This window comes from Salmo trutta, chromosome 18, assembly GCF_901001165.1.
Source record: "Salmo trutta chromosome 18, fSalTru1.1, whole genome shotgun sequence".
NCBI lineage: Eukaryota > Metazoa > Chordata > Actinopteri > Salmoniformes > Salmonidae > Salmo > Salmo trutta.
In genome coordinates, this window is record NC_042974.1 from 5,508,641 (window position 1) to 5,523,208 (window position 14,568).

A 14,568-nucleotide genomic window follows, 5' to 3' on the forward strand; every position below is an offset into this window, starting at 1 on the left:
AATGACTGGTGGTCTGTGGGAGGGGGCTGGGAAAGATAAGCTATGGCGGCATCCCAAATGGCACCCTATTCCCTATTTAGTGCCCTACTTTTGACCACAGCCCTATGAGCCCTGGTCAAAGGTAGGTCTCTAAATAGGGAATAGGGTGCCATTTGGGACACATCCTATATCAAGTGGAATCCTGGGATAGGCTTGGTGTTAGTTAAGAGGCAGTAACAGTAGATTAAATAAACATGGATGTTATTTGATTGGCATTGGTAGATTGTCAGCTTTATTACATTAGGAGAAGCTCCTACTCATTTCAATCTGATAAATTACTTCTGTATGTAATTCTAAGCACTATTCTATGGTGTGTGTGTGTAATTCTCAGTGGTGGGGAAAGTACCCAATTGCCATAATTGAGTAAAAGATTCCTTAATATAAAATGACTCAAGTAAAAGTGAAAGTCACCCAATAAAATACTACTTGAGTAAAAGTCTAAAAGTATTTGCTTTTAAATATACTTAAGTATCAAAAGTAAATGTAATTAAAAAATATATACTTAAGTATCAAAAGTAAAAGTAAAAGTATAAATAATTTCAAATGTCTAATATTAAGGAAATCAGATGGCACAGTTTCCTTGTTTTTTCAATGTACGGCTAGGCAGAGGTACAACATGCAGATAACATTTACAAACCAAGCCTTTGTGTTTAGTGAGTCTGCCAGATCAGAGGCAGTAGGCATGACCAGGGATGTTCTCTTGATAAGTGTGTGAATTGGACCATGTTACTGTCCTGCTAAACATTCAACATGTAACTAGTACTTTTGGGTGTCAGAGAAAATGTATGGTGTAAAAAGTACATTATTTTCTTTAGGAATGTAGTGAAGTAAAAGTAAAAGTTGTCAAAAAAAATAGTAAAGTAAAGTACAGAGACCTCCAAAAACGTCTTAAATAGTACTTTAAAGTATTTTTACTTAAGTACTTTACACCACTGGTAATTCTATGCTCTATTCTGTGGAGTCTCTATGTAATTCTGTCACATAGCCTCTGATGTGATGTCTTTTTTACACCTCAATGTCAATCAGTGAAAATGGTCCCTTTTCTTCATAGGACTCTCTTTTTTCTCTCTTGATTCAATATTCATGAATATGTGATTAATACAGGGACATATGATTACACTGTAGAGGAGAGATGTATGGGGAATGGGTCGTTTTATTAGGGTTTTATATCGAGACGTAGAGTAGACACTGCAATCACGATCTTGAGATGAATGGTTAGTTAAGAAAGCAACAGATTTTTTTAGATTACATTAATCACCAATGCTATCAAACTCAGGACTAATAAAGACTGCAAAGCGCACACACACACGCGCGTGCACATGCACACAAACACACTGGCTCCCCTCCTCTCCCCAATCCAGTTTGTATTGGCGTTGGTGAAACCATTCAATACAGAACATCTCAAAATGGCCTACCTTTTGTGATGTTTTGATTGGTTTGTTTTACAGTTCGATTCGTGGTTTAAGATTTAATAACATCAACTGATTGGTCTATTTTCCAGTCAGTGGCTGATAATTATTTTATTGTTTTAGTACTTTTACCCCTTTATCGTGATATCCAATTGGTAGTTAGTCTTGTCCCGTCGCTGCAACTCCCCTACGGACTCATGAGAAGCAAAGGTCTAGAGCCGTGCGTCCTCCCAAACACAAGCCTGCCAAGGCGCACTGCCTCTTGACACACTGCTCGCTTAACCCGGAAGCCAGCCGCACCAATGTGTCGGAGAAAACACTGTCCAGCTGGCGACCGAAGTCATCTTGCAGGCGCCCGGCCCGCCACAAGGAGTTACTAGAGCATGATGGGACAAGGAAATCCCGGCCGGCCAAACCCTCCCCTAACACGGACGACGCTGGGCCAATTGTGCGCCGCCTCATGGGTCTCCCAGCCACGGCCGGCTGTGACACATCCTGGGATCGAACCCGATGCGATGCGATGCAGTGCCTTAGACCGCTGCGCAACTCGGGAGGCCCAGTGGCTGATATTTTAACACCAACCCAAAGCAGCTATAAGAAGTGTTTTGATTGTGAAGCTTCAATAACACCAACCGATTGGTCCGTTTTCCAGTGTGATTGGTTCTGATTAGTGTGTCTGAGGCTTTAGCACCAACCCAAAGCAGGTGTAATATCTACTTCCTTCTGTCTCCTACAGACCATGGAGTACTCAGCGGTCCCCTCTGTGACTTTGATCATTGGCTGTGGTCTATCCTGTCTCGCCTTGATCCTGTTGCTAGTGGTCTATGCTATTCTATGGAGGTGAGTACAACCAGTGATGTATACACTGTAAACACCATGTTGACGTGGTGAATATGAATATATGAATATATATTCATATGAATATATGAATTGATGTACACTATATATACAAAAGTATGTGGACTCCCCCTTCAAATTAGTGGATTCGGCTAGTTCAGCCTCACCCGTTGCTGACAGGTGTATAAGCATGGCTGTGTGCTAGACTAGATGGCTAGCACACAGCCATGCAATCTCCATAGACACACATTGGCAGTAGAACAGCCTTACTGAAGAGCTCAGTGACTTCCAACGTGGCACCGTCATAGGATGCCACCTTTCAGTTCGTCAAATTTCTGTCCTGCTAGAGCTGCCCCAGTCAACTGTAAGTGCTGTTATTGTGAAGTGGAAACGTCTAGGAGCAACAACAGCTCAGCCGCAAAGTGGTACGTCTAGGAGCAACAACGGCTCAGCCGCAAAGTGGTAGGCCACACAAGCTCAAAGAATGGGACCGACGAGTGCTGAAGCGCGTAGCTCGTAAAAATCTGGAGCAGTGGAAATGCTTTCTCTTGAGTGATGAATCACGCTTCACCATCTGGCAGTCTGATGGACACATCTGGGTTTGGCGGATGCTAGGAGAATGCTTCCTGCCACAATGCATAGTGCCAACTGTAAAGTTTGGTGGAGGAGGAATAATGGTCTAGGTCTGTTTTTCATGGTTCGGGCTAGGCCCCTTAGTTCCAGTGAAGGGAAATCTTAACACTACAACATAAAATTACATTCTAGATGATTCTGTGCTTCCAACTTTGTGGCAACAGTTTGGGGAAGGCCCGTGCACAAAGCGAGGTCCATACAGAAATGGTTTGTCGAGATCGGTGTGGAAGAACTTGACTGGCCTGCACAGAGCAAAGTTCCAACATCAAGTGGAAAGCCTTTCTATAAAAGTGGAGGCTGTTATAGCTGCAAAGGAGGGACCAACTACATATTAATGCCCATGACTTTGGAATGAGATGTTGAATGAGCAGGTGTCCACATACTTCTGATCATGTAGTATATAGCCTCGCTATTGTTATTTTATTGTTGCTCTTTTATTTTTTACTTTAGTTTATTTAGTAAATATTTTTCTTAACTCTTATTTTTCGAATTTAAGGGCTTGTAAGTAAGCATTTCACGGTAAGGTCGGTAAGGTAACCTGTTGTATTCGACACGTGACAAATATCATTTGATTTGATTTGATTTGTATGTCTATGCAATATGCTAACTGGCCATATGGGTGGCCATATCAGGGAATGATAATACAGCAATAACAAGCGTTTAATAGTAAGCATGTATGATTCATAGATATCCTTAATATACAGACATAACAAACATACATAACATTGTGTATTTCTGATTCATATCCGTGTGAGTATCCTACACTATCACATGACTTGGTCACCAAATTTGTGCCAAATATACCTTTGTTTAGGCGTAGTAGTAATGGCCTAGTAGTAGTGGCCTTGTAGTAATGGCCTAGTAGTAGTGGCCTTGTAGTAATGGCCTAGTAGTAATGGCCTAGTAGTAATGGCCTATAGTAATGGCCTAGTAGTAGTGGCCTTGTAGTAATGGCCTAGTAGTAGTGGCCTTGTAGTAATGGCCTAGTAGTAATGGCCTAGTAGTAATAGCCTAGTAGTAATGGCCTAGTAGTAGTGGCCTTGTAGTAATGGCCTAGTAGTAGTGGCCTTGTAGTAATGGCCTAGTAGTAATGGCCTAGTAGTAATGACCTAGTAGTAATGACCTAGTAGTAATGGCCTAGTAGTAATGGCCTAGTAGTAATGGCCTTGTAGTATTGGCCTAGTAGTAATGGTCTAGTAGTAGTGGCCTAGTAGTAGTGGCCTAGTAGTAATGGCCTAGTAGTAGTGGCCTAGTAGTAATGACCTAGTAGTAGTGGCCTAGTAGTAATGGCCTAGTAGTAGTGGCCTAGTAGTACTGTCCTAGTAGGAATAGCCTAGTAGTAATGTCCTAGTTTTAATGGCCTAGTAGTAATGGCCTAGTAGTAATGTCCTAGTAGGAATAGCCTAGTAGTAATGTCCTAGTTATAATGGAAGATTGTTGATTGGTGATTGTTGTGGTGTTGTGTTGATTGTCATTTTTCATTTGTTGATCCAGTACTTCCCGTTATTCCAGATATATCCGGTCTGAGCGGTCCATCATCCTAATCAACTTCTGCCTGTCAATCATCTCCTCCAACCTCCTCATCCTGGTTGGACAGACACAGACACACAATGCGGTAAGATTCTATTTTCTACTGCATGCACTTTAACTGCTTTACTCAAACACACGACTCACAATGCAGGTTGTGTTTATATGTTGTATTGGAAGAGACATACCTGTACATACAGGCAATTCATGCACTTTAACATGCTTTAATCAACAACAGACACACTGTGGTACATTAAATGTCTATTTATCTTGTTGGCAAGTGTACAAGCTTTACTCAACCACAGTAGCTGTTTAACCACTCTACTGATACTCACTGTAGTTTAACCACTCTACTGATACTCACTGTAGTTTAACCACTCTACTGATACTCACTGTAGTTTAACCACTCTACTGATACTCACTGTAGTTTAACCACTCTACTGATACTCACTGTAGTTAACCACTCACTGTAGTTTAACCACTCTACTGATACTCACTGTAGTTTAACCACTCTACTGATACTCACTCTACTGATACTCACTGTAGTTTAATCACTCTACTGATACTCACTGTAGTGGAACTCTTGAGTTTGTATGTCAACATTGTGAGGTTATTACTGTATGCAACAAAGGCTTTCAAATTATGTTAATGTTTACATTATTAGGCTCCCGAGTGGCGCAGCGGTCTAAGGCACTGTATCTCAGTGCTAGAGGCGTCACTACAGTCCCTGGTTTGAATCCAGGCTGTATCACATCTGGCCGTGATTGGGAGTCCCATAGGGCGGTGCACAATTGGCCCAGCGTCGTCCGGGTTTGGCCGGTGTAGGCCGTCATTGTAAATAAGAATTTACCCCCCCCAAAAAAATGTATTGGCAGTCAAAAGCTTTGACTTAGATTTCTACCCCCAGATAAACAACAGAAATGCACATGCTGACAGCAGACGTATTTACAGGCTGATTGATAGGCTGGTCTGTGTGACAGGGTGGCCCACATTAGCCCATTTCGGTCTAAAACTGTGAATTGCATTTTGTTAGTGCCACATTTGACATTATTGGTGTATATTTCACAAGGCATATCAATGTTTTAGCCACAAGCCTGGTAAACCATAAAAAACCCTTTCCCATAGGAACTAGTATTACTATCAGAGAGAACAAAGATTATTCTGCTTCATCATGTCAGTGTTTTCCTCTAAAGGAGGAGTTGATGTAAAACAACCAATGAGGTAATAACTGTAGGCTGATGGAGAGATTGTTCCGTTCTCTGTCTGTGTATATCTGGAGCTCAGGTTATCCAGTGCTGTGTTCACAAGCTATTTATAGGCTGTGTTTCTGCACCTCGTCAAAATATGGCCCCCTTACGGATTCAGGGGATATTTTGACAACTGTGAAGCCTGGGTGTTATTCAGTCTAGCTGTCTCTCTGTGTTTTCTAATGAGGAGTACTGTAAATATGCTACCTTACCTCAGTGTTTTCTCAGCAGGAGTACTGTAAATATGCTACCTTACCTCAGTGTTTTCTCAGCAGGAGTACTGTAAATATGTTACCTTACCTCTGTGTTTTCTAATGAGGAGTACTGTAAATATGCTACCTTACCTCTGTGTTTTCTAATGAGGAGTACTGTAAATATGTTACCTACCTCTGTTTTCAAATGAGGAGTACTGTAAATATGTTACCTACCTCTGTGTTTTCTAATGAGGAGTACTGTAAATATGTTACCTACCTCTGTGTTTTCTAATGAGGAGTACTGTAAATATGTTACCTACCTCTGTGTTTTCTAATGAGGAGTACTGTAAATATGCTACCTTACCTCTGTGTTTTCTAATGAGGAGTACTGTAAATATGTTACCTACCTCTGTGTTTTCTAATGAGGAGTACTGTAAATATGTTACCTACCTCTGTTTTCTAATGAGGAGTACTGTAAATATGTTATCTACCTCTGTGTTTTCTAATGAGGAGTACTGTAAATATGTTACCTACCTCTGTTTTCTAATGAGGAGTACTGTAAATATGTTACCTACCTCTGTGTTTTCTAGTTAGGGGTACTGTACATATTTTACCTATCTCTGTTGTAATCTCTAGTGGACAGACTACATCTGACCAAATGACTCAAGGTTTATGTTCTAAGCTTTGACACCTCCTATGTTTCATGTTAATATATATAAAATATTACATTATTACAGTTGTGGGTTAGTTACCTATCTGGACCAGATGCCTCGCATAGTTGTAAGGGCCCTGAGTTAGCTACCTATCTGGACTATCTGCCTAGCACAGTTGTAGGGGCCCTGAGTTAGCTACCTATCTGGACTAGCTGCCTGGCACAGTTGTAGGGGCCCTGAGTTAGCTACCTATCTGGACTATCTGCCTAGCATAGTTGTAGGGGCCCTGAGTTAGCTACCTATCTGGACCAGATGCCTCGCATAGTTGTAGGGGCCCTGAATTAGCTACCTATCTGGACTAGCTGACTGGCACAGTTGTAGGGGCCCTTAGTTAGCTACCTATCTGGACTATCTGCCTAGCACAGTTGTAGGGGCCCTTGGTTAGCTACCTATCTGGAGATGCCTACAACATTAGTAGGGGCCCTGAGTTAGCTACCTATCTGGAGATGCCTAGCATCCAGTAGTCATATGGGCATTCAGGAATATATGTAATTTTCTCCCAGATCTAAAAGAGATTCTTCAGTTTTTTATTTTGTTGGAAGGAAATGGCGCTTGTTTGGAATGAAGCCTCAGTTTTAGGCCTCTGTCTCTGTCTACAAAATGTCTGAGCTGCAAACTCAAGGCTTTATTGAATGAGGTGTGAGAAATAGGGTTTAGCGATAATGATGATGCTGATGATCACTCCATAATGGAATGGATGATGTCTAGAGATGAGAGCTAGACTACAGTATAGATTGTGAAAAAGAGCACCGTGGGACTAAAAACAACTAAAAAACAAGATAACTAATGTAAAATATACTGTGTCTTGTATATGCTGGAAGTACTGTAATAGCCTAAGTGTTGTTGTCCATTAGTTTACTCCAGTTAGAGGAGGGGTGGTAGGGTTAGGGGAAAATAATACAGCACAATATATAAAAATGTATACAGTATATATATATATATATATATATATATTTCATATAATATATATATTTATAAAAAAGAGGATTGAAAATGATGCAGACAATTACACTGATAGAAGCCACAATCTATTTGCAATATTAAAACTGATCCACCCCCTACAAAAATCGCACCCTTTATAGTTCCCTTTATAGTAATGCTGTCACGTCCTGACCATAGAAAGATGTTAATTTCTATGGTAGAGTAGGTCAGGGCGTGACAGGTTTTTTTTCTATGTTTTCTATTTCTATGTTGTCAGGGTCTAGTTTTGTATTTCTATGTTGGGGTTTTGTTTGGGATGATCTCCAATTAGAGGCAGCTGGTCCTCGTTGTCTCTATTTTTTTCCCACCTGGGTTGGTGGGAGATTCTGTCACGGTTGTCGTAGGAAGGAGGAGCGGACCAAAGTGCAGCGTGTGTGTCGGTCCACATTTTAAAAACTATGCGTGAAACTATGCGATACATAAACTAAAGAACAAAACAACAAACCGTGACGCAGAGTTGTAACATACACTACTCAAAAAAACAATCTCCCAAAAACCCCTACTTAAGTATGATCTCCAATTAGAGAAAATGAGGACCAGCTGCCTCTAATTGGAGATCATCTACAAACAAAACCCCAACATAGAAATACAAAACTAGACCCTGACAACATAGAAATAGAAAACATAGAGAGAGAAAAAACCTGTCACGCCCTGACCTACTCTATCATAGAAATTAACATCTTTCTATGGTCAGGACGTGACAAATGCACTCATTTTTTGTATTTAGACGAGGTGTTGTTTTTAAGTCAGACAGCATGCGTTTCAGCACATCTTTTTACCCTTGCTGCAGTTTCATCCAACATGATACCTTTTTACCTTGAACCCTTTCATCTGAGATAGTAAACTCAGACTCTGCTTCGTTGGCATGGAGACCATGAAAAGGATCTTGCATCCCAATTAAGGGAGAAGGACCATAAAGAAGATTAAATATGCGTCCCAAATGCCACCCTATTCCCTATACAGTGCACTACTTTGACAAGTGCTTAAAGGACTCTGGTCTAAAGTAGTGCACTACATAGAGAATAGGATGCCATTTGGGACTCCACCCTAAATAATGGCCACAGAAAGGACAATCAAATCACTCCCCAATGAAATAGTGATGTTGTTTCTACGGCTATAGATTCAGGGGAATGACGCAGCAATCATTAATGAGGGGCCATAGGATAGCCGTGTGTGTCTGTGTGTGTGTGTATGTTTAGCCTTTAAGAGCTCCTCGACAGGGATATGTAGGATGCAGCAACAGAGGGTTATTCCACACAAAGTCGCTATCCCAAATGACACACTGTACCCTACATAGTGCACAAAAGTGATGCACTAAATAGGGAATAGGGTGTCATTTGTGACACACACTAGGAGACATGATGCAGGGTTCTTTCAAACTCCCTAATGAAGTTATGGAAGCACCCTCCCTGGAAGTAAACACTCACATTGATGTATTTGTATTTATTATGGATCCCCATTAGTTCCTGCCAAGGCAGCGGATACACTTCCTGGGGTTTATTATGGATGCCTATTAGTTACTGCCAAGGCAGCGGCTACTCTTCCTGGGGTTTATTATGGATCCCCATTAGTTCCTGCCAAGGCAGCGGCTACTCTTCCTGGGGTTTATTATGGATCCCCATTAGTTGCTGCCAAGGCAGCAGCTACTCTGCCTGGGTTTATTATGGATCCCCATTTGTTCCTACCAAGGCAGCGGCTACTCTGCCTGGGTTTATTATGGATCCCCATTAGTTCCTGCCAAGGTGGCGGCTACTCTTCCTGGGGTTTATATGGATCCCCATTAGTTCCTACCAAGGCAGCGGCTACTCTTCCTGGGGTTTATTATGGATCCCCATTGGTTGCTGCCAAGGCAGCGGCTACTCTTCCTGGGGTTTATTATGGATCCCCATTAGTTCCTGCCAAGGCAGCGGCTACTCTTCCTGGGGTTTATTATGGATCCCTATTAGTTCCTGCCAAGGCAGCAGCTACTCTTCCTGGGGTTTATTATGGATCCCCATTAGTTCCTGCCAAGGCAGCGGCTACTCTTCCTGGGGTTTATTATGGATCCCCATTAGTTGCTGCCAAGGCAGCAGCTACTCTGCCTGGGTTTATTATGGATCCCCATTAGTTCCTGCCAAGGCGGCGGCTACTCTTCCTGGGTTTATTATGGATCCCCATTAGTTCCTACCAAGGCGGCGGCTACTCTTCCTGGGGTTTATTAAGGATCCCCATTAGGTCCTGCCAATGCAGCAGCTACTCTGCCTGGGTTTATTATGGATCCCCATTAGTTCCTGCCAAGGCAGCGGCTACTATTCCTTGGAACCAGCTAAATTAAGGCAATTATATACAATTAAAACATTTCTCAACAGATTAAGTGTGTCCCTCAGGCCTCTACTCTACTACCACATAAAATCCATGTGTATGTATGTTGTTATGTGTGTCTATGCACAGTCCCCACTGTTCCATTTTTATCTGTTACTTGATGTGGAATAGAGTTCCATGTAGTCATGGCTCTATGTAGTACTGCACACCTCCCATAGTTTGTTTTGGACTTGGGGATTGTGAAGAGACCTCTGGTGGCATATGCATGGGTGTCTGAGCTGTGTACTAGTTGTTTAAATAGACAGCTCAGTGTATTCAACACTTTTCATTTCAGTAGACACTCTTATCTAGAGCGACATACAGTAGTGAGTACATACATTTTCATACTGGTCCCCCGTGGGAATCGAACCCACAAACCTGGCATTGCAAGCGCCATGATCTAACAACTGAGTTACACAGGACTTCTTACAATTACAAGTAGTGATGAAGTCCCTCTCTCCTCTACTTTGAGCCAAGAGCGCTTGACATGCATATTATTAATGTTAGCTGTCTATGTACATGTACATGACTGGACAGTAGTTCTGGGCCAATTGTAATTTTCCTAAATCCCTCTTTGTGGTATCTGACCACACGGCTGGACAGTAATCCAGGTGTGACAATACTAGGTCCTGTAGGACAGTTTACAATCCAGGGTTACTCCAAGCAGTTTAGTCTCCTCAACTTGCTCAATTTCCACGTTAGTTAATTTAAATATTTAGTTGAGGTTTAGGGTTTAGTGAATGATTAGTCCCATGTACAATGCTTTAGGTTTTTGAAATATTTAGGACTAACTTATTTTTTGCCACCCTAATAAACAGATGGAAGTGAATATTTGTATATTTTGATAGATCGATAACTAAATAAACATTTCTTAGAAAGGATTTCACCAGTAATGGGTTAGTATACGCTGAGATTTTAGAGGTTTCCATACAATGGAGTGGAAAATGAAGCCTTTAACCCAAATTGTAATGTATTATTCAATGTATGAAAGTTGTATGCCTTTAGGCTTTTAAATTATACAAACAGATCAGAGATACATCTGAAGAAGATGAATGGCTAAATGAAAATGTAACTGACTATTTAAGATATGAACTGCCAACTTTCACAATACAGGAGACTTCTTCTACTAGTGCTCTGATTATACACAATAACAGTATCCCACTTGCTGCTTTCAAATAACACACTGATCAGGCTTATCATAGTTGTTCTTGAGTCCTGTAATACAAACAAGTGGTTTATCTAAAAGACGAGTTTGGCACATAGTGGGTTGTCATTGACTGCGTAAGCTGCCCACACAGATGTCATTCTCAGTGTGTTGGCAGAGTCACAGAATGACACATTTGCCTATCACTCTACAGACATTTTAATTTTACAGGCATATCCATGGGAACCCAGGGCAAACACAGCAGCCATTTCAGTGAAGAGGTGTAGCCTGGTTCAGGTCAGAAAGAGCATGGTAGAAGTATTTATCATTCCCAATATATGGATTCTGACGTATTATTTAAGTATTATTTTATATACAGTACAAGTCAAATGTTTGGACACACCTACTCATTCAAGGGTTTTTCTTTATTTTTACTATTTTCTTAATTGTAGAATAATAGTGAAGACATCAAAACTATGAAATAACACAAGGAATCATGTAGTAACCCCAAAAGTATTCATCAAATCAAAATATATTTATATTTTAGATTCTTCAAAGTACATTATTAGTCATGCTTTAAGTTCAGAATGCTTTTAAGTGTGACTTTTTCTAAAAGTCTAGATAGGGGTGGTCGATGTGATGTCCCAGGTAGCCCAGAGGTCCCTACATTAGGCCTATTTCATTCATCAGTAGTGTCTTTTACTCCATTCATTACACCAGTCCCATCCATCACTGGTAACCATGTAGTTCCTTCCATCATTGGTAACCATGTAGTCCCATCCATCACTGGTAAGCATGTAGTTCCTTCCATCATTTGTAACCATGTGGTCCCTTCCATCATTTGTAACCATGTGGTCCCTTCCATCATTTGTAACCATGTGGTCCCTTCCATCATTGGTAACCATGTAGTTCCTTCCATCATTTGTAACCATGTGGTCCCTTCCATCATTGGTAACCATGTAGTCCCTTCCATCATTGGTAACCATGTGGTCCCTTCCATCATTTGTAACCATGTGGTCCCTTCCATCATTGGTAACCATGTAGTCCCTTCCATCATTGGTAACCATGTGGTCCATTCCATCATTGGTAACCATGTGGTCCCTTCGATCATTGGTAACCATGTGGTCCTTTCCATCATTGGTAACCATGTGGTCCATTCGATCATTGGTAACCATGTGGTCCCTTCCATCATTGGTAACCATGTGGTCCCTTCGATCATTGGTAACCATGTGGTCCCTTCCCTCATTGGTAACCATGTGGTCCTTTCCATCATTGGTAACCATGTGGCCCCTGCGATCATTTGTAACCATGTAGTCCCTTCGATCATTGGTAACCATGTAGTCCCTTCGATCATTTGTAACCATGTGGTCCCTTCGATCATTGGTAACCATGTGGTCCCTTCGATCATTGGTAACCATGTAGTCCCTTCGATCATTGGTAACCATGTAGTCCCTTCGATCATTGGTAACCATGTGGTCCCTTCGATCATTGGTAACCATGTGGTCCCTTCCATCATTGGTAACCATGTGGTCCTTTCCATCATTGGTAACCATGTGGTCCATTCGATCATTGGTAACCATGTGGTCCCTTCCATCATTGGTAACCATGTGGTCCCTTCGATCATTGGTAACCATGTGGTCCCTTCCCTCATTGGTAACCATGTGGTCCTTTCCATCATTGGTAACCATGTGGCCCCTGCGATCATTTGTAACCATGTAGTCCCTTCGATCATTGGTAACCATGTAGTCCCTTCGATCATTTGTAACCATGTGGTCCCTTCGATCATTGGTAACCATGTGGTCCCTTCGATCATTGGTAACCATGTAGTCCCTTCGATCATTGGTAACCATGTAGTCCCTTCGATCATTGGTAACCATGTGGTCCCTTCGATCATTGGTAACCATGTGGTCCCTTCCATCATTGGTAAGCATGTGGTCCCTTCGATCATTGGTAACCATGTGGTCCCTTCGATCATTGGTAACCATGTGGTCCCTTCGATCATTGGTAAGCATGTGGTCCCTTCGATCATTGGTAAGCATGTAGTCCCTTCGATCATTGGTAAGCATGTGGTCCCTTCGATCATTGGTAAGCATGTAGTCCCTTCGGTCATTGGTAACCATGTGGTCCCTTCGATCATTGGTAACCATGTGGTCCCTTCCATCATTGGTAACCATGTGGTCCCTTCGATCATTGGTAACCATGTAGTCCCTTCCATCATTGGTAAGCATGTAGTCCCTTCGGTCATTGGTAACCATGTGGTCCCTTCCATCATTGGTAACCATGTGGTCCCTTCGATCATTGGTAACCATGTGGTCCCTTCGATCATTGGTAACCATGTGGTCCCTTCCATCATTGGTAACCATGTGGTCCCTTCGATCATTGGTAACCATGTAGTCCCTTCCATCATTGGTAAGCATGTAGTCCCTTCGGTCATTGGTAACCATGTAGTTCCTTCCATCATTGGTAACCATGTGGTCCCTTCCATCATTGGTAACCATGTGGTCCCTTCGGTCATTGGTAACCATGTAGTCCCTTCGGTCATTGGTAACCATGTGGTTCCTTCCATCATTGGAAAACAGGCCCCCCATGTTCTTTTATTTATTTGTACTTTCTCATAGATTAATGAAATCTGTTAGCTAGTGGCTAGCATCACAGCTCTATCTGCCTTGTTGTTAGCTAGTGGCTAGCATCACAGCTCTGTATGCCTTGTTGTTAGCTAGTGGCTAGCATCACAGCTCTGTATGCCTTGTTGTTAGCTAGTGGCTAGCATCACAGCTCTATCTGCCTTGTTGTTAGCTAGTGGCTAGCATCACAGCTCTATCTGCCTTGTTGTTAGCTAGTGGCTAGCATCACAGCTCTGTATGCCTTGTTGTTAGCTAGTGGCTAGCATCAAAGCTCTATCTGCCTTGTTGTTAGCTAGTGGCTAGCATCACAGCTCTGACTGCCTTGTTGTTAGCTAGTCGCTAGCATCACAGCTCTGACTGCCTTGTTGTTAGCCAGTCGCTAGCATCACAGCTCTAGCTGCCTTGTTGTTAGCTAGTGGCTAGCATCACAGCTCGAACATCCTATTCCAAGGCAATGGGATGTGTGGAGCCTCAGGCCCAGAAGTAATGCTAAGTTGATTTGAAGGCTTGTCACTTTTAATCAGATCCTTTGTCAGCCTGTTCCTATATAATGTCCAGAAACACACTACACAGCACAAAAAGTACTCTTACAGTTCATGGAATTTTCACCCAGCATTACAATACATCCACTCAGCATACCTTTAACAACATGGATGTCCATTCTTAGCATACGTCTAACAACATGGACATCTACTCTTAGCAGACACGACTTACAGGAGCAATTAAGTGCCTTGCCCAATGGCACATTGACAGCTCTTGGATTCAAACCAGCAGCCTTTTGGTTATAGGCCCAACCCTCTTAACCACTAGGCTACCTGGACATCTACTCTTAGAATACATCTAACAACATGGACATCTACTCTTAGCATGTGCTTAACAG

The 14,568-nt window shown here is 42.0% G+C and overlaps 1 protein-coding gene across 1 annotated transcript in view; it reads left to right on the forward strand.

The window, feature by feature from the left end:
- adgrb3 (adhesion G protein-coupled receptor B3) overlaps positions 1–14,568 on the forward strand; it is a gene marked incomplete in the record, with an annotated part of 281,919 nt that overhangs the window by 154,614 nt on the left and 112,737 nt on the right. Inside the window, 2 exon segments of the mRNA XM_029697579.1 lie at positions 2,185–2,288; positions 4,431–4,533. Of these exon segments, the coding sequence (XP_029553439.1) occupies positions 2,185–2,288; positions 4,431–4,533 (207 nt within the window).